This window comes from Aedes aegypti, chromosome 3 (assembly GCF_002204515.2).
Source record: "Aedes aegypti strain LVP_AGWG chromosome 3, AaegL5.0 Primary Assembly, whole genome shotgun sequence".
In the NCBI taxonomy this organism is placed as follows: Eukaryota; Metazoa; Arthropoda; class Insecta; order Diptera; family Culicidae; genus Aedes; species Aedes aegypti.
The window spans coordinates 268,820,134-268,839,733 of NC_035109.1; the positions used below are offsets into that span (position 1 = coordinate 268,820,134).

The 19,600-nt window shown below is 38.8% G+C and overlaps 1 protein-coding gene across 8 annotated transcripts in view; it reads left to right on the plus strand.

The window, feature by feature from the left end:
* LOC5572228 (heterogeneous nuclear ribonucleoprotein L) overlaps nucleotides 1–19,600 on the plus strand; it is a 710,940-nt gene that overhangs the window by 470,735 nt on the left and 220,605 nt on the right. For all 8 annotated transcript variants that reach the window (XM_021851703.1, XM_021851706.1, XM_021851708.1 and 5 more), the window contains exons 5-6: nucleotides 17,519–17,615; nucleotides 18,285–18,342. In XM_021851703.1, coding sequence (XP_021707395.1) covers nucleotides 17,519–17,615; nucleotides 18,285–18,342 — 155 coding nt within the window. The remainder of the gene's footprint in view (nucleotides 1–17,518; nucleotides 17,616–18,284; nucleotides 18,343–19,600) is intronic.

A 19,600-nucleotide genomic window follows, 5' to 3' on the forward strand; every position in this document is an offset into this window, starting at 1 on the left:
GCGTTCGTTGTAGTGGCATTCGGGGTAGTGGCGTTCGGGGTAGTGTCATAGAATCCCTTTAAACACATTCTGAAATAATTTTGTTATAATTATAATAGAATTTTCTACTCTTTTGTTCTATTTTGTGTAAATTTCGTTAGTTAGTTTTTTTGTTATTATAACTACAAATGGTATATGTTTTATAACAATTGGTGTTATAAATCCCATCAAGGAAATACGTTCTGTTATAATCTTATCTATTCCTTCTGGTCGGGAATGCCCTCCTCGTAAAAAATGTTTCATTCTCGCCAAAGATATCTTTGGGCGAGCATTTATACAATTGTGACATATTTGTAAATAAACTCCACCGACAATTCGTGATGATATGTATGCTGTTTGGATGCTGGGCAACGGAGAAATAGTTGAAATTACTGTGAGCATTCAGTTGAAGAAGCCAACACTTTTATGATTGGAATACGATGAAGTGCGAAATGACGTTTATTTTGCTCGTAAATCTGAGCGTTTATTTTGAATCTTTTTTCTTCGAACCGGTAATGGTTAATAAAAGTCGTATTATGAATAAATCAGAGCTTAAAATGAACCCATCCCAGTTAATTTTTGGGGTATATTTTCTAAATTGATTTATTTTAGTTTTGTGTGAAAAAATGCCCAAGTTATAATTTTGGTTTCAAAAAGATTTGTCAAACATTTTTTTAAATTTGTCTCAGTTTTAAAACCATGACAAAACTAGAAACGTTATTTAGCTGATTATCTGTTCGGTAACAACCAGTCACAAGATATTCATTGAATTTGGGAATGTCTTATCTCAAAAGGCACAACTTTTCTTTTCATTTCTCAATTTAATGTTCCATTTTTTTAATAACTACACGTCTTATGAGCTGCAAAAGAATATATTTATGGAAGTTCATTCACCTTTTTTTGTTTTGACAAATTTCTAGACATAAATTTGAAAACACCTCATGTCAAAAATGTTACAAAACAAGATTTTGTCAGAAAACGATGAATAATTAATGTATTATTCGTGGCACTCATGTTTGGGTTTGATTTGCGTACAAATACCATACATTTCCCTTTTTTCATGCCTTTGTATGAGTTGCTATGGAGATACAAACTTACTGATTTTCTCAGTTTCAAGATTTTTGTTACATAGAGCGTTTTCGAATATTGGTCTAGAATCGCCTCTGTACCTTCTACAGGATATTTAGCTTCAGGACAGTAGATAGCACTGCTTTTCTGTCGAAAATTTATCAGTAAGATGCTCTTTTGTGCAAAGAACATCGACGCAAATTTCAAGCCCAATAGCATTTAGAAACCTACTGTCACAACTTTCCCCTTAAGAGAAAAATGTGCCTTTTTTCTTCAAGATGTTTGAATCATTAAGGGTTTCTGGCAAAACGGGATAGCTTCTATTGTCTGCAATTTGGAAGGTATCCCCAAGCCAATGGAGTGCAAGATCTCCTAACTAAACCCAGCAAGTTCGGATATACCCCGATTGATAGTACCCTTTGCTTCCTCTCTTGAAAAAGGGATCTGGGCTAAAGGTTTATTCGATTTGTTGCTCGGAATAGTTCGTCAAAGCTTCAAACTGATTAGTCATTTCGATGAAATTTTCAGTATTTTACATACTGTCCTTAAAATAAAGCGATGATATTGTAGAAACGTCTCCCCTACATTTTTCCTCTTTAACACACAGAAGACTAAGCCTCAAAATTAGTTGGAACGTTGAACCCACTATGTCTCAGCTTTACTAAGCTCGATTTACAAAATTTTGGCACCTACACGCCTTGGCTTCTAGATTCATGTGAGATATTTGTTTTTTTTATGTAGGAACTATTGTTTAATAGTTTAATTTATAGTACTGAAATCACTAAGGAAATCCTATTTTTTTTCTAATCGGCAGTAGTTTGAAGTTAACTTGAAATTTATCGCCTTGACATATTGATTTTTTGCTTGTATGATGATTCGATGAATATATTCAATCCATTGGCATTGAAGTTTTGATTGCTAGCCATTCTAAGAAATACGAAACATTCACAAAACTGTGTAGATTACATAAAAAGTACTTTTCAACTTTTACTTGAAATTTGTCGCGATGACCCATACATTTTATGATTTAAAAAAAAATCTCATATTTAAGATCAACAAGCTTGTAGAACACTGATGATGATTTTCTGTTGGAAGCACTACTATATTTTCACAAAATTGGGACTAATTAGGCAAAAATACATTCTTTTATGTTTTTGGATAAATCCAAAAAAGTGGATTTTTGCTTAATTAGTCCCAATTTTGTGGAAATATAGTAGTTTTTGGAACAAACAGTCATCGATAGCATTGTAGTTCTTTAGGGCTAACAATCAAAATTTCAATGCTTACTGTTTGATTACATCCATACCAGCAAAAATCCCTAGGTTATTGCGATAAACTTCAAGTTGTGTGTATGCAAAATTTCGATTTTTTTCAGGACTTGCTCCGGTGTTTTTAGTACTACACATCAAACAATAGGTTCTAAAATAATTTCAGAAATTTTACATGGTGCTAAAATTTGGTAAATCGTACTTAGGACAGCCGAGATATAGAGGGTTGGATTTAGTGTTCCAACTGATTTTGAGGTTTCGTCGTCCGTGTAAGTAAAATATATAGTAGACGGACAAGTGTTAAGCTATGTTTTTAACTTAAAAAAAAGTTATGCATTGAGAAATACACCCTTGATTATGTACAAAGTGTAATTCAATTAATGTTAATTCAGCCAAATATGACTTACGTATTTAGTGGTCCCCTAAAAATTTAAACGACTGGTATGTACAGACAAGTATAGAACGCATTTTTCAAATAGAGAAACAAGTCTTAAGCTTTTGATCTTATTCTGTTTCTAGCGTATTGCGTATCACAAGAATCGATTTCCAGCTAAGAAATTCCATCCAGAATAAGCCGAAAAAAATAAAAGTTGTGCTCGATAATCTTCGATTTGGTTTACATTTTGTACATGTGTTTGGTAGAGTAAAGTGGGGCAAAAGTTCGAGTAGGGCTAGAACTTCTTTTAAAGATTTCTAATTCCATTCAAAACAAAAGTTATGAATGTCATGGTGGTTCGAATGCTATTCAAGTAAGAGAGTTTCACTCCAAATTTAATAAAAATCGATTGAAATTTGGAAAAGTTATGGCTATTTGTTGTTTTTTGACGTGAATATTGTAATTTTTGGTCAAACTTTCGTTGCATGGAATTAAATGAAGATAAAATCTTTTTCAATGTTTTATACAAGGGCGTTTTATGACCTATCATAAGGATGCTTAAGGTGTATTAGTTCTTGCATACATGCTTGGAAACCATTTCTGGCCCATAGCGGAGCAAAAGTTCGAATTAGCGGGGCAAAAGTTCGACCCATGTATAGACTCACGGAAAAATTTGCAATTTGACTAAAATTTACATATTATCTTTAAATTTTGCGAAATTCAACTGATAGTGCGAAAAATGTCACCAAAATTTTACATTTTCATTTAGTTTTGCGAAAAACAGCTATTTTTGGGTATATTACAATTAACCCTGTTTTGGGCAATTTTTTGATGAAATTTTGGTGTGTATTTTTCAGCAAACATAAGTTTAGGGCAAGTATAAAGTATGCCTGTCATAAAAGTATCAATATTTTGAGTTTTAGCCAGCGAACTTTTGCGCCACAATAGATTCGAACTCTTGCCCCACCGGTGGGGTAAAATTTCGTTTAAGGCAACCTATTTAAAACCTGTTATAACTAAAAATAGGTAAATATTTTGAGACAAGTTTATTCAGAAAATATGTTGAAGATTCCTTGTATGGTATTTATTTTGCTTCAACTCCCGAGCAGAAGAAAATAACTACTGAATACCAAACTAAGGTATTCCATACCAGATAATTTCCAATACTTACAACCTGAATGAGGTATGAATGAACCCTGCATAAGAGGTAAAATTCCTCAAATAATACCTTCTGCATATTCTACAAATACCAAGCTAACTAGATCAGGTATTGTAATACCTAAATAATAAATAATAATACGTGATGGATTTTCATATAAAAGTGAAATTTTTCAATAGTAGTTCAATACCTCCAGCTCCAGCAGTCCTCAATAGCTACCGAATACCAAAATGAAGTATTTTTAATTGTTTTAAACATTTTTCAGAATACCATTATAATACCAAAATGAGGTATTGACAACTGAACAATTCCTGATTATGGTATGATACCAAAATAAGGTATGCCTTAGTTATTGCGAGTTATTTTTTCCTCCTCGGGCTGCTATTGTTTTTCTGATAATTTTGATGATACCACTAAGGTCAAACTTTTGCCCCACCTTACTCTATGGTAGAATAAGTGTTTTCCATACAAAAATCGACCATTTTGACTCAAGAATAACTTTTGATGACCTTTTATTTGCAATTTATTTGGAAAAAAATAACTACGAAACTGTTGATTTTAGAGCAAAATGTTGTATGTTTGGACTACAAGAGAAAAATATACACTGAAATAAAGTTTCATTATATTTCATGATGAATTGGAAAATAAAATTTAAAATATTTTATTTATTTTACATGAAAAATAAAAGTTGAATTTTAAATTACACAAAACACCATTTTTTAAATTTTTACCATCAGAAGGCCGGCTCCAGAGGTACGGCCAGTTGGGAGATTTGTGCCATAAAAACTTGAACTTGATATACAGTAATGTCCTGATTTTGCCAGCCCCATGCTGCATTTAGGGTTGACAAAATCGGTAAAGAGCTAAAATCGGGAAACAAATTTTGGACTAGTTTTTTTAGTTTTATTTCAACTTAAGTAGGCAGTCATTGAAATTTGTACGCGTCGTTGATGATTGTTGCTAATTCATCTCACGATTTCGAATCAAAGAAAATCAGTTGGTTTTGCACTGACACATCTGAAAAAGTATCAGCAAATGCAAGCTGAAAAGTCATCATTGCTGCCAATACGAATGACGGGCTACTTAGCCTTAAGATCTTAGTTTTATGATTTTGGTAATATGTATAACATTGTTTTTTTTTACTTCCATTTTCTATGTATAGTAATCGAAAGTAACATTGATAAATTTCTTGGATAATTATTAAGAATTTCAAATTTCAAAATTTCGGTCTGTAGATGATTGTATAGACGTGGCCAAGGTCATAATTGACTATACACACCCAATATTGCCAGTAAAGACGTGTTTAGTCTAATTAAAAATTAAGGCTGTCAAAAAAGTTGAAATCGGAGGTAGACAATATCGGGGGCTGACAAAATCGGGTCATTACTGTAATTAAAAAATGGCTACATTTAGAGAAGTGATCATGATAATCATTATGGTTCAGAACAATTTCAAGATTCTTTTTGTAACATCAGAAAGTATTTATTATGAGAAAAAAATGAACCTTGACCGAAAGTTGTAAGAAAAACTTTTTATTAAAAATAGTGGTCCCGGCAAACTTTGTCTTGCCATCAAGCAGGCTGTTGAAAAAAAACTATGGATCATTCCATACTAAATACAGTTCCGTGCACTCCCATTTTTTCAATTTTCCCGGTGAACATCCTGGGATTTTTATGTACACAAACACGTCGGAACCCTTGACGAACAAAACGAAGAAAGACTCATTCAAATCCGTTGACCCGTTCGTAAGCCATTTCGTGATTCGTGACATACAAACATCATTCCATTTTTATTTATATAGATTTGAATGAAACTTGAATATATCATGAAACTTGAAATTTCTCTATCATGAAACTTTAACCCAAACCTGTTTGCTATCAAAATTTTATGGTAAAATTGGAAAAATATAATAAATCGAGTTTTTGTGTAATTAAAAATTGAAGTTTTATTTCCGATTTTTTCAAGAAAAAAAAATTTATTCAGTGTGTATTTTTTTCCAGTTGTCCGAACAATTTACTACAACTTCTTCATGCAACATTTTGCTCTAAAGTCAACAGTTTTGGAGTTAGAATTTTTTTATATAAATTGCATGTAAAAACTTGTAGGCCATTTTCTATGGTAAACACTTATTCTAGCATACTGAAAACAAGTGCAAAATTTACTGCCAATCGAAGATGGTCGAGTTCTGTGACTAACCGATTTGACATGGAATTCTTCAACTATAGCACCAGGCGTTGCATGCCAGCCAATTGTCTAGTATGGTACTTCCCTCAGAACCAGAAGATATCAATCTGAAATTCAGCTAAGTTAATTGCAGAAACGGACCTGATGTAGTGGTTAGAACACACGCCACTCACTCCGAGGACCTGGGATCGAATCCCATCCCTGAGATAGTCACTTTTGACATAAAAGTTATAGTGACGACTTTCTTCGCAAGGGAAGTGAAGCCGTTGGTTCTAGGGCTAAAAAATTTGTTAATAAGGATAGAAAAAAGTTAATTGCATCTTATTGGAGTTCCGAATCTTTAACAAAAATTGTTCTCGAATTGAAATGCTACTGTATAGCACTCAAGATTTCAATAACTGGCACTGGCATCCCAAGCCCCTTGAAGCGTAGACTCCATAATTTTGGACGCAATGGTTTGATGAAACTACCAATCAACTCTTCTGCCAATTCATTACACTGAAAATTTGAGAATCGTAAAATGCTAATCAAACTTACCCCCAATCCTGATTTACCTCTTGGAGTTTATTAGAAATTCCCACACCCCCAGGGCTATTTCATACCCCCAATTTTCCACCCGAGAAAAATCCAACGCTCGATTTAATTTTCCTTTCCGAGGATAATTTGCGGCCTAACCGCCGCCACTGCCACTGGACTAAACTAACGAATCACTACTTCTGCCCCAGTAACGACCACTCGGCGCGAAAATTGCGCTCCACTCTCTCTGAATATCGTCGTTGTGGGCGTTATTGCGTTTCCAAAAGGAAACACCAACTATGTATCTCAAATGGAGAACCTTCTTCCGAGAAGTTCGTCCTTTGGCGGCAAAGAGCAACGCATGTTGATTAGGATGTTCCAAAAAATCGATGTTTGAAAAGTTAAGGCACTGAACTCTAGAATCATAGGTATTTATAGCATTTTAGCATTTTAGAAGTGTAAACTTTTTGTTCTTTTTAGAGGTTTCGTCAGATCGACTGATAGATGAAAATATGAAAATTATCACATTTTGATGGCAATATCTTAGTCCCCTACCAATATTTCGTGATCTTTACTCACGAAAATGTTCGTTATAAATAGTACTGTCGAATAAGGGTTATGTGCTTTGGAATAAATATCGTATGTTTTAAGTTGAAAACCTGAAAATAAAATTGGGTTTCAAAAAGTTTTGTGGACAAGAAAATTGAATATTTTCAAAAACTATTACACGGATGTCTGAACATAAGAAAACAGAAAAATAATAGGCTTTAAAATATCTGCGCATAACGTCAAAATATGACGATTTTCGTACAAAATACTAATTTTCACAAATTGTCCGGTGGAACCTTTGCAGAGCTCATAACGATGTTTCAAAAAGTTTGTTTGTGCATCGAAAATGTTTCAAATAATCAAATACTTTATTCTATTGTTGAAAACCAAGACTTTTCGAACGATGATTTCTTTTGAGCCACCCTACTGTTGACACGTCAAAGGAAAATTCCAGCACACGCGCGCCGTATCAACCAACGAACCGAGTTTAATGAAATTTGCACGTCAGGACCAAACCGCGTCATTATAAGGCGGAAGGAGGAGGCCATAGCAAAGTAATCCCACACCGCATGAAATGACGCAATTTAGAGCCTGTGAGAAGTCGCGTGCTCAACCGAGAGTAGTTGCGGGATGAAGTAGTTCTCAGGCATCCTTCACATGGGAAGGATATCGAGCAGCACCATCTTGAGGGTGGGCGAATCTCTCGATATGAAGTCGTTTCTCGTCTGATCGGTTGGTTACTAGGGAGGATGTCACTATGGGCAAATGGGTGGATAAAAAAATCAGAAAATGACTTGCTCTGAACCGCAAAGTTAATGCATTTATCAAGATATTCCTGGAATATTTTGAATTTTGATGATGCAGTAAAGGTATGTAAAAGTTAGACTTAATAAGATAAATAATATTTTCAATACAAATAAGACGGCAGGGGCCTTCCTTACCCGAGTAGTTAAAGTCCGCGGCTACAAAGCAAAGTCATGCTGAACGTGTCTGGGTTCGATTCCCGGTCGGTCCAGGATCTTTTCGTAACGAAAATTTTCTTGACTTCCCTGGGCATAAAGTATCATCATACCTGCCACACGATATACGAATGCAAAAATGGCAACTAAGTGGAAGTGCTCTTAGAACACTACGCTGAGTAGCCGGCTCTATCCCACTGGGGACATTAATGCCAAGAAGAAGATGCATATAGTTTTGATATAATTTGCTAGTCATGCTATGACGGGAAACATATTTTTGACCATTATTCTCTATGAAAACTGCCCATAGTGGGATGTGAGAAACTCAATTAACATGTCTAGGGCGATTATCGATAACGGAGGATTTTAGGTGGCACAGTCTTGTGTTTGTTGGGTGGATCGGACTCAAGGATGTGTTGCGCTGTTCTCCAGTTCAGCTCAGCTTATCATATACTCTTCGGCATATGTACGTTTGAAAATGAAACCGTGCGCCGGTTTGGCTGTTGTTTCGCCTGTCTAGGTTTAATGGTTAGAGCTTTGCCCAGAGTAGCTCTAGCAGCTGTCAAACTAGCAAAGGTGATTATCACGTAATTACGGCTCCAAAGATGTAACGGCAGGCTTCGGGTTGTGACATTATTGAAATGGGAATTGGTTCTTAGTTATTTATTGAAGCGGGCTGGTGGTTATTGAGATTTGGGTTGCGATCATAGGAGATTTGCATTATGATACACGATACATTGTTCCAGATTCAGTATGATATGGAGACTTCTAATCTATCTATCTTCTATATAGATAAAGGAGCCTTCCTTAACCGAGTGATTAGAGTCCGAGCTACAAAGCAAAGCCATGCTTATCCCTGGGCATAAAGTATCACATCGTACCTGCCACATGATATACGAATGCAAAAATTGCAACTTTGGCAAAGAAAGCTCTCAGTAAATAACTGTAGAAGTGCTCATAAGAACACTAAGCTGAGAAGCAGGCTCTGTCCCAGTGATGACGTTATTCTCATTAAGCCCCTGTAGGAATTTGCTCCGGGTACTTCTCTATGGATTTATCTTGCATTTAAACCAAGGATTATTACTGCAGTATCTTCAAATATTTCTTCTATGAATTCTCCATATGCTTATAAAGGTTTTCGCTCAGTACAATTGATTCTTGCAGGAGTTATATTTTAAATTTTGCAGGATTCATCAATTTTCTCGAGTTCCATTTCAAGAATTTCTCAGAACATAAAAAAAAAATCTCGATATTTCTCTGAATAAGTAAGTAATCCACTGGTCGGGATTCTTCAAGTAATTATTCCCGCAAATCTATTGGGAAATATTCCTGGAATTTTCCCACCTATATTTCAAGTAATCACTCCAAAGGTTTCTCCAAGCAATCTTCCATTAGTTTTTTTTAAAGATCTTCCAGGGGCTCCAAGAAATCTGTCAAAAACTCCTAAAGATTTTTTTCTCTTAAATTTCTCAATGAATTTGTCCAGAATCCTCTTTAAGCCCCTGTAGGAATTTGCTCCGGATACTTCTCCATGGATTTCTCTTGTATTTAATTCAAGGATTATTCCTGCAGTATCTTTAAAAATTTCTTTAGTATTTTTTTATGCAAATTTACTACGAATTCCCTAAATGCTTATGAGGGATTACTACCAAAAATTCCACAGTTGATTCTTGCAGGACTTGTATTCTAAAAAGTGTATTAGAGTTTTGCATTTCCTTCTTGACTTCTTGATTTCTTCAGGAGTTTCCCAGAATTTTTGAAAAAAAATCTCGATATTTCTCTGAATAAATTCCTTGGAAAATTTCCGTCAAAATACGTGCTGAAATTATTAAAAAAAATCCATTGCGCCAAAAAAAACCCTAACTAAATCGCAGGATTTTTTTAAAATAAATCTCCAACGATTTTTGTGGGAAACCTTACTAATATTCTTCTAGGACTTCCTGCGTCGATATTCTTTGTAGTTCTTCCAGCCATTTTCACATGGATTTCTTTTAATATTCTTACACGTTCTCAGAAATTGGTCCAGAAATTCCTCAAAGAAACTGTGTCAGAAATGTTTCCAACGACACCCCAAGTAATCACTCTAGGCGTTGCTCCAGGCGATCTTACTTCCTTCGAAAGATCTTACAGGAATTCCAAAGGAAGCTCTCATATAACTCTCATAACTTCATTTAGGAGTTTCCATCAGTAGTTTCACTAGTGACTCTTGCAGGAGTGTCATCAGAGTCCTGCATTCCCTCCAGAAAAACTTTTTGATTTTTAAGGAATTTCTTAATATTTTTGAAAAGTTTCCTTGCCATATCCCTGGATACACTTCTTGAAAACCACTTTAGAAATTTTCTACAACTTTTGAGTAATTCTTGGAGATATCCTTAAAAAACGACGGGGCCTTCCTCATCTGTGTGGTTAGAGCCCGCGGCTACAAAGCAAAGCCATGCTGAAGGTGTCTGGGTTCGATTCCCGGTCGGTCCAGGATCTTTTCGTAATGGAAATTTCCTAGACATCCCTAAGCATAGAGTATCATCATACCTGCCACACGATATACGAATGTGAAAATGGCAATCTCTGGCAAAGAAAGCTCTCAGTTAATAACTGTGGAAGTGCTCATAAGAACATTAAGCTGAGAAGCAGGCTTTGTCCCAATGAAGACGTAATGCCAAAAAGAAGAAGAAGATCTTTAAAAAACGTGGTTGAATTCTTAAAGAAATTTTGGAGTTGATAAGGAAGAAAAATTGGATAAATTTATGGAGAAATTGTAATTGCTGAGAATAATCACTAAGGATTTTCATGATAAATTTCTCGAAGAATAAAAGCGTAGAATCCTAAAACTCTGTAATACTGGAGATATCCTTAGAGAAACTACTAGTTTAAATCTTGATGTCCAATAAAAATCTATCAGGAACTAAATAATTAACTCATTACGCGTGGTAAAAATGGATGAATTATGGGTGAAATTATGAAAAAATCGACGTGCTCGGCTGGGATGCGAACCAAGGACTCTAGTACACGCAGCGAACTGGACTATCGAATTTCATACATTTTGCCTTATGAAATGTGGAACGATTGTTGCAATACGAACGATTTATGTATCGTTTTAGCATCACTCCTCATCAAGGCATCAATAGGCGCGTAGTGTACGCTCGGGCCTATCGATCGCAAGGCTCTTGGTTCGATTCCAGGTTGCCGCGAAAATGTTTTTTGTTTTCAAATTCTGGTTTTATAAGGCACATTTATGAATTTCAATCCGATTTCTTGTGTCGAATTTTCATAAGGGGTTCGTATGTTTATCGATAGTCCATTTGCCTGAGTGTATGCTAGACGAGCGTTTTACCAACTTGGCTACCGAGCCACATGGTGACCCAATAGCTCAAAAGTTTACAAGTTTCGAATTCAAATCCCCACAGATCACGCAGACCCTTATCATAACCCATAGGGTGCGGCATATTTTTGAAAGTTCTCAAAACCAAAAATTCGTGGTCTCTACTGAACTCAAATCACATATAAAGGCAAAGCTCAAAATTTGAGCCAAAAATATTAAGATTTAGAGATGGTGCATGCGACTTGAGGCTGAATTTTGAAGTTATGAAACCTTCAGTGCAGTCTTCATAACTTTGTTATTTTCCAACCAATTTTGAAGCTCTAAGCACCATTATCTTTAAAATTATTTTTATGAAGAGTTTGCAGAATACTGAATTTGTCTAAAAATAAAACTAGTCTTAGTTACAAGTAGTAAAAGATTTGGGATCGATTGAGTATTGATGAAATTATAGACAAACAAAGATATTTTTTTTTAGTAAAAAGAGGAAAAATTTGGAGAAAACTACTTTTAACTAAGACTAGTTTTATTTTTAGACAAATTTAGTTTTCCGCAAACTTTTCATAAATTTAATTTTGAAAAGAATGATGCTTAGAGCTTCGGAATTGGTTAGAAAACAACAAAGCTCAAGTCGCTTGCGCCACCTCTAAATCTTAATATTTTTGGCTCAAAATTTGAGGTTCACCTTTTTATGTAATCTTAATTCGGAAGAGCACCCGAATTTTTGGGTTTTGAGATGTTTCGAAAAATAAGCCGCACCCTAATATTCATCCATCTTATGTATACTACACACGCGCGCAGAGCGAGTACGATTTATTTACGTGATCTGTGGAGATTTGGAGAATTATGGAGGACTTTTTTGAGACATAGCTCAATTAATCTGAGGTTAGATTTCTGAGGAATTCCTATCAGGTATTTTTGGAAACATCTTCAGAAGAATTACTGGTTGATTTCTCTGAACGATAATCGTGGAAGAATCCATAGTTTAAACTCTTCAAAAATCACTGGAAGAATTTCTGAAGAAAGCTGCGGAAAAATACATACTTTTGGAATCATAGGAATCATTTCAATGCTTTCTGATAACATTTCTGGAGAAAATCATTATAACAATACTCTGAGTACTATCACGAGGAATATCCTTAGGAACTCTTTGGAGTGTATAAATTTCCTCATTTTTAGTCACTCAGTCGCTACCATCTCTTTTTTTTATATTCATTTACCTACTGTTCAAATTGTGATTTGAACATGCACAACAGTAGTTTAATATGGTAGGCAAAATTAGCCCCAAGAGGGTTAAACTCTACAAGGGAAGATTTTAATCAGTTACATCGCCAGCACAGAAACCGTATGACATAATTCAATTAGGTCCCGTTTTTAATGACTGTCATTCACATCAAATTGACCAATTTACCCAGTTGCCTTCCTCTTTCTCCAATGCCATCTCCTGACTGTTTATTGCACTATTACATGAAAACTTCCATAAATTACGCTAGGTGACAATATTGACACTCGTTGGGTGCCATTCTGCTACACTTCACCGTTCCTGTCCGCCTTTTTCACAGTTATCACGTAACTTTTCAAAAGGACCATAACATTAAGAGGCTCTCTTTGTTTAATTTTTTTAACCAATAACTGAGTCGAAAAAAGGTTAATTTTCTGTTGTAGTTTTTGTATGGAACGCTAACCAAGAAGATTGTTTTTCGATCTATAGTGAAATTAGTAGCATTAATATTGTATTGTTATAACAAAAAAAGACCGAGAGAAGAGAGAATCTCTCATGGTTACATAGATCCTTAAATAAAGTTCAGCGAAAGTTCATCCTTTGGATGCCTTGTAATTTTTAATTTCACATTCATCCCAGCACTGAGCCATTACCCATTATTAATACACATACGCACACGTGCTGATCGTATACCTCTTTCGCATTCGCAACCTGATGACGTTGTAGTTGCGATTTATGGCACACCGGGATTGGCTACCAAGATTTATTTACATATATGCGAGAGAGTGAGAGGGGGAGAGCGCGCACAGTTGTTGGCACTCTGGTCGGCAGTCTATAATTCCTCGCGAAAAGAAAATCCCGGAAAGACGATGCCAATGGATCCGGCCCCCATAAAAATGGATTTACTGCCGCCACCGCCATCGTTATATTATCAATTAAGCACTAATTGCTTGTAAATGTTTCATTGGTTTATCCGGTGACTCTTTATTGTCGCTTTTTGCACGACGAGTGAGACTGATAATTCTGGTTTCTGCGGCTCATCTGTTAATCAGAACTCATGGGTTTAAATTAGAATTTTGTACAAATAGGAAAAAATGGAAGTTATGAAAGTGTGCGTGGTACATTCCTAGATTAATATTCAACAGCTGTGTAAAAGTTATACAAGCGTTGTTTAAAAGCTATACAATCACTAAAACAGTTATACAATCTTTGTATAAGGGTTATACAACTATAATGCAACAGGTTTCAAATCATTGTATAACCGTTTGTTCGCTAACGGTTTGTTCGATAACGGACACCCTGGAGGAACGATCGACGAGTGACGGGCTACAGCAACGGACAATTCACCCCGGGCCGAAGTGTCGCCCATCGAACCCTGTAAGACCCTTGTGTCCACCCGCCGGACCATCGCCGTCCATGCATCGGACCCCTGCGTCCATTCCGGACCATTGCCGTCCAACCGGACCTCGCCGTCCACCTGTTGGGACCCTCGTGTCCACCCGCCGGACCATTGCCGTCCATGCACCGGACCATCGCCGTTCATCCGGACCCCCGGGTCCATCTGTGGGACCTTAGTCGTCCATCTGGACCCCGCCGTCCACCCGCCGGACCCCTGCGTCCACTAGCAAGGCCGAAGCGTCGACTTGCGAAGAGAAGATCATCCCCAGGACCCCTGCGTCCATCAGTGCAAAGTTGTAAGTTGTAATCGTTACGTACAGTATCCCCCACCGAGCAGGAGCACTGCCTCTCGGTGGTGGGCAATAAATTAGTATAGTAGAAGAAAGTCGTCGTTATTCGTCTGCCCCTTCGGGACCTAAAATCACACAAAATCACCAATGTTTCGTCCAGGGTTGACCAGGCCCTACGTTGTGTGATTTTTGGTCCCGAAGGGGCAGACGAATAACGAACGATATTCTCCTTTACGTTGACTAATTTATTGCCCACCACCGAGAGGCAGTGCTCCTGCTCGGTGGGGGATACTCTACGGTTACAACAACGTCGTCGTCCAGGGTTGACCAGGCCCTACGTTGTGTAATTTTTGTGGTCCCGGAGGGGCAGACGAATAAACGAACGATTTGACTACTTCAACTAATTTATTGCCCACCACCGAGAGGCAGTGCTCCTGCTCGGTGGGGGATACTACTCGTTACAGATCACAACTTACAACTAATATCACAGAGGGAAACGATGTCACTTATATATGCGAGAGGTAGTAAATATTCGCATTACATGTAGCATGGTTACAAAGATACAGTGCGCCGACAGCTAGCATTACGCAGCCCAATGCAACAGAATGAAAGGAATTGGGCTGCTTGCTGCTAGCTGGGGCGAACGGAGAAAAATTGAATACGCACTGCTGCTGTACCTTACTGCGCCTTGCTTGCAGTGAATGGGAGAGTCGTTGCGGTGAGACCGAACATACTCCCGCCCGAAAACGAATGTTTTCAACTGTAGCTACGGCTCGGCGCGAACGACGACAGCTTGCTGTTGGCAGAGTGAGATGGTTCGTTCTCGACGATGGTGATGCGCAGACAGTTCAGGTAGTATTCTGGCTACATCGCCGGATCGCTTGGTTGATGGTAAACGGGATGATTTCGCTTCTCGTTGATTGATTTTGATGACACTCGAGAAACGCTTGGACGGGATGATTTGCTTGATCAATTGATGACGCTCGGGTCCATTGATGACAAATTGATTGACGGATGATTGGATGCGGGGATCCAGCGGGTGGACGTAGGGGTCCGGGATGAACGCTCTGGTTCGGCAAATCGACGCTTCGGCTTTGCACATATGGACGCAGGGGTCCGACGAAGGGATACAGGGGTCGGGGGATCATCGTTTCGCTTCGCAAGTCGACTCTTCGGCCTTGCAGGTGGACACAGGGGTCCGGATGGACGGCAGAGGTCCGGCGGGTGAACGCGAGGGTCCCAACAGGTGGACGGCGAGGTCCGGATGGACGGCAATGGTCCGGCAAATGGACGCAAAGGTCCCACAGGTGAACGCTACGGTTCGGATGGACGGCGACGGTCCGGGAATGGACGCAGGGGTCCCAACAGGTGGACGCAGGGGTCCGGGAATGGACGCAGTGGTCCGATGCATGGACGGCAATGGTCCGGCGGGTGGACGCTAGGTCCTACAGGTGGACGGCGAGGTCCGATTGGACGACACTTCGACCCGGGTTGAGTTGTCCGTTGCTGTTCCAGTCCGTCACTTGTCGAATGGTCCTCCGGGGTGTCCGTTATCCTGGTCACGGCACCAATGTTTCGTCCAGGGTTGACCAGGCCCTACGTTGTGTGATTTTAGGTCCCGAAGGGGCAGACGAATAACGACGACTTTCTTCTACTATACTAATTTATTGCCCACCACCGAGAGGCAGTGCTCCTGCTCGGTGGGGGATACTGTACGTAACGATTACAACTTACAACTTTGCACTGATGGACGCAGGGGTCCTGGGGATGATCTTCTCTTCGCAAGTCGACGCTTCGGCCTTGCTAGTGGACGCAGGGGTCCGGCGGGTGGACGGCGGGGTCCAGATGGACGACTAAGGTCCCACAGATGGACCCGGGGGTCCGGATGAACGGCGATGGTCCGGTGCATGGACGGCAATGGTCCGGCGGGTGGACACGAGGGTCCCAACAGGTGGACGGCGAGGTCCGGTTGGACGGCAATGGTCCGGAATGGACGCAGGGGTCCGATGCATGGACGGCGATGGTCCGGCGGGTGGACACAAGGGTCTTACAGGGTTCGATGGGCGACACTTCGGCCCGGGGTGAATTGTCCGTTGCTGTAGCCCGTCACTCGTCGATCGTTCCTCCAGGGTGTCTGTTATCCTGGTCACGGCACCAATGTTTCGTCCAGGGTTGACCAGGCCCTACGTTGTGTAATTTTTGTGGTCCCGGAGGGGCAGACGAATAAACGAACGATTTGACTACTTCAACTAATTTATTGCCCACCACCGAGAGGCAGTGCTCCTGCTCGGTGGGGGATACTACTCGTTACAGATCACAACTTACAACTAATATCACAGAGGGAAACGATGTCACTTATATATGCGAGAGGTAGTAAATATTCGCATTACATGTAGCATGGTTACAAAGATACAGTGCGCCGACAGCTAGCATTACGCAGCCCAAAGCAACAGAATGAAAGGAATTGGGCTGCTTGCTGCTAGCTGGGGCGAACGGAGAAAAATTGAATACGCACTGCTGCTGTACCTTACTGCGCCTTGCTTGCAGTGAATGGGAGAGTCGTTGCGGTGAGACCGGTGAGCCTCTCGGTGGTGGTAATAAATCAACGGTAATAGAGAAGAAGTTTGTTATTTCGTCTGCCCCTCCGGGACCATAGAGAAACACAACGTAGGGCCTGGTCAACCCTGGACGAAACATTTATATAACCATTGTATGACAGTTATGCAGTCATTGTATGACATTTGTTTATTTCTCATCCGTTACCTAAGATAAAAATTTCGGTCTAGCCTATAGTTCTTAGTCATGAAGGTTGATGTATCCTCCAACAGTATAAAGCTGCTCTGATGCTCTGGCCACGTCCTGGCAAAGTAGGAGAGCGGGTAACAATGATTAGTAGATACCTACTTAAGAGAGTTGTAGCGACCTGACTATCCTCTCCGAGACATGCTTGAAAGACGGATAAGTAAAAAGATAGGATTTTAGCCTTCGATTCGAATTAGTAAGCAGAAATGGTAACCTTAGATCGCCAAACTTGTCTCATCAAACCAAGTTATTATTTAACAAATATTCTGGAGGTAACTCAAATAAAGATGGTATCATCTATTGTAGACTTTTAACCTTTTTATTTCCGCTTAGCATCATACAATTCCAAATCAATTTTCCTTAACTCCAAGATATCTCCGTTCGCCCGTGTACGTTCGACAGCATTGAATCAGCAACCCGCGCCCGTGAAGCCCTGAACGGCTGTGATATCTACTCCGGTTGCTGCACACTGAAGATCGACTACGCCAAGGTAAGCTCGCATTTGATCAACCCCGAAGTGCGGATTGTTTTCCACTTTTCCCTGTTTTTTTTTGTTTGTAATTGTTCTTGGATTCTTTGAGATGTTTCGTTTTACAAATTTCAATCGGGAGTGGAAAACGATCGATCACTTATTTCGGGTTGTTGACATTATTTCACTCTCCAGTTCAGTTTTCCCGTTTAAAAAAAATCACGTATTTTCACAGAAAAAAAGCATAAAAATAAACTTGAAATGGTTTTGTTTTTCTAATAGATATTTTTCTTATAATTGAATGCCTTTTTTGGGTTTTTCGTTCGTCACTTTTGACTTGGTCTAGTTATATAGTTTTCACTCAAAGAAAATTTTATTAGAAAAGCAATTGACCCATTTTCTAAATCCTCTTCAATTCACATCAACATATGCAAACAAAACAACCATACTTAATTTCCATTGTTTCGTCCGTCTCTATTCTTTATTTTCTTCCATATTTCTGCCCTCCGATAATAAAAAAATCCAAATTCTAACAACTTGACAACACCACGCCAACATCATCAACAACACGCCATGAAAAAAAATCTCTCGCTCTAATTCGTGCCTCTCTCTCGCGAACAACATCAACAAAAAACCAATTCCGCCAACAACTACAACATCCCGTCATCACCGCACCACCTCAACCAACAGCCAGAAAAACTCAATGTTTACAAAAACGACACGGACTCCAGTTGGGACTACACATTGGGTAAGGATTTACGTTTTTTCCTCTTAAGAAAACTACATTTTCCTCCAGAAAATAGCAAAGAATACCTACCTCTTTATACCTAAAACTATATTTTTTTATGTTCCCTTACTTACACTGTTTTTAACTACTTTAAAGTGGAAAGTTCGTTTAGTTTCGTTTCCCTTTTGCCAAATCTAAAACTAAAGTAACTGACATCTTATCACTACCGTTTCTGATAACTATACTCGTAATAATTAAAAAATATCGAATCCTCCACTCTTGTCGCATTCATTTTCATTCAAACTGCAACCACTTGAAACTAAGTGACACTACTTAAGTGGCCAACCAGAGAGGGAGAATGAGAGAAAACGGAGGCATACGCAGCCCCCGAAAACAACAGAAATGCACCCACACAGAAACACATATTTGTGACCAGAACTGGGATATCTACTTGTCCCACTCGAAAAATTACTCACAAACATAGCCACTGCCCAGCAGCAGCACCACCACCACCCATGGGAACCGAAGGGAAGCAGCACTCAACAAATTACGACACACCGTTGCAATCCCCGTAAAGAGGAATCATTTATATCCGTTCAGCTTCGACAGGGACAAATTGAGCATTCTCCTGGGTGCACTGTGGGTGAAAGTGGGAAATTAAGCGTCAGAATTAATTGTTAAAAGAAAACGACAATAAGGGGCCCAGATAGCCGTAGCCGTAAACACGCAGCTATTTAGCAAGACCAAGCTGAGGGTCGTGGATTCGTATCCCACCGGTCGAGGATCTTTTCGGGTTGGAAATTTTCATGACTTCCCAGGGCATAAAGTATCATCGTACCTGCCACACGCAGGCCTGGTAGCGAGTCACTTTTTAGTGACTTGGCCACTTTTTTCGAGCTGGTCACTAAAAAGTCACTATTTGCAACAAAAAGTCACTAAAGTCACTTTTTTCAGAAAAATTGTCACTAAAGTCACTTTTTTCGTGATTTGATGATAAAACAACGATAATCTGGATCAGCTCCTGAAAATTAAATAGCATGACACAAATTTCATAACGCTGAAGAGGGTGGGTGGTTGTCCTCAAGATGTTACAATTCTTACAAAATTTGAAAAATATTCATACAAAATGTGTTACAAGGAGGTGGGTTGATGTCAATAATTACCATTTTTAGAGTTATGAAATTAGTGAATGAATCGAGTAATGTGTTTCTGGTTTTTATTATTCTAATGCAAACATTTTTTTTTATCAGCATGTCAAAGTATCTGATGAGAAAAGGAT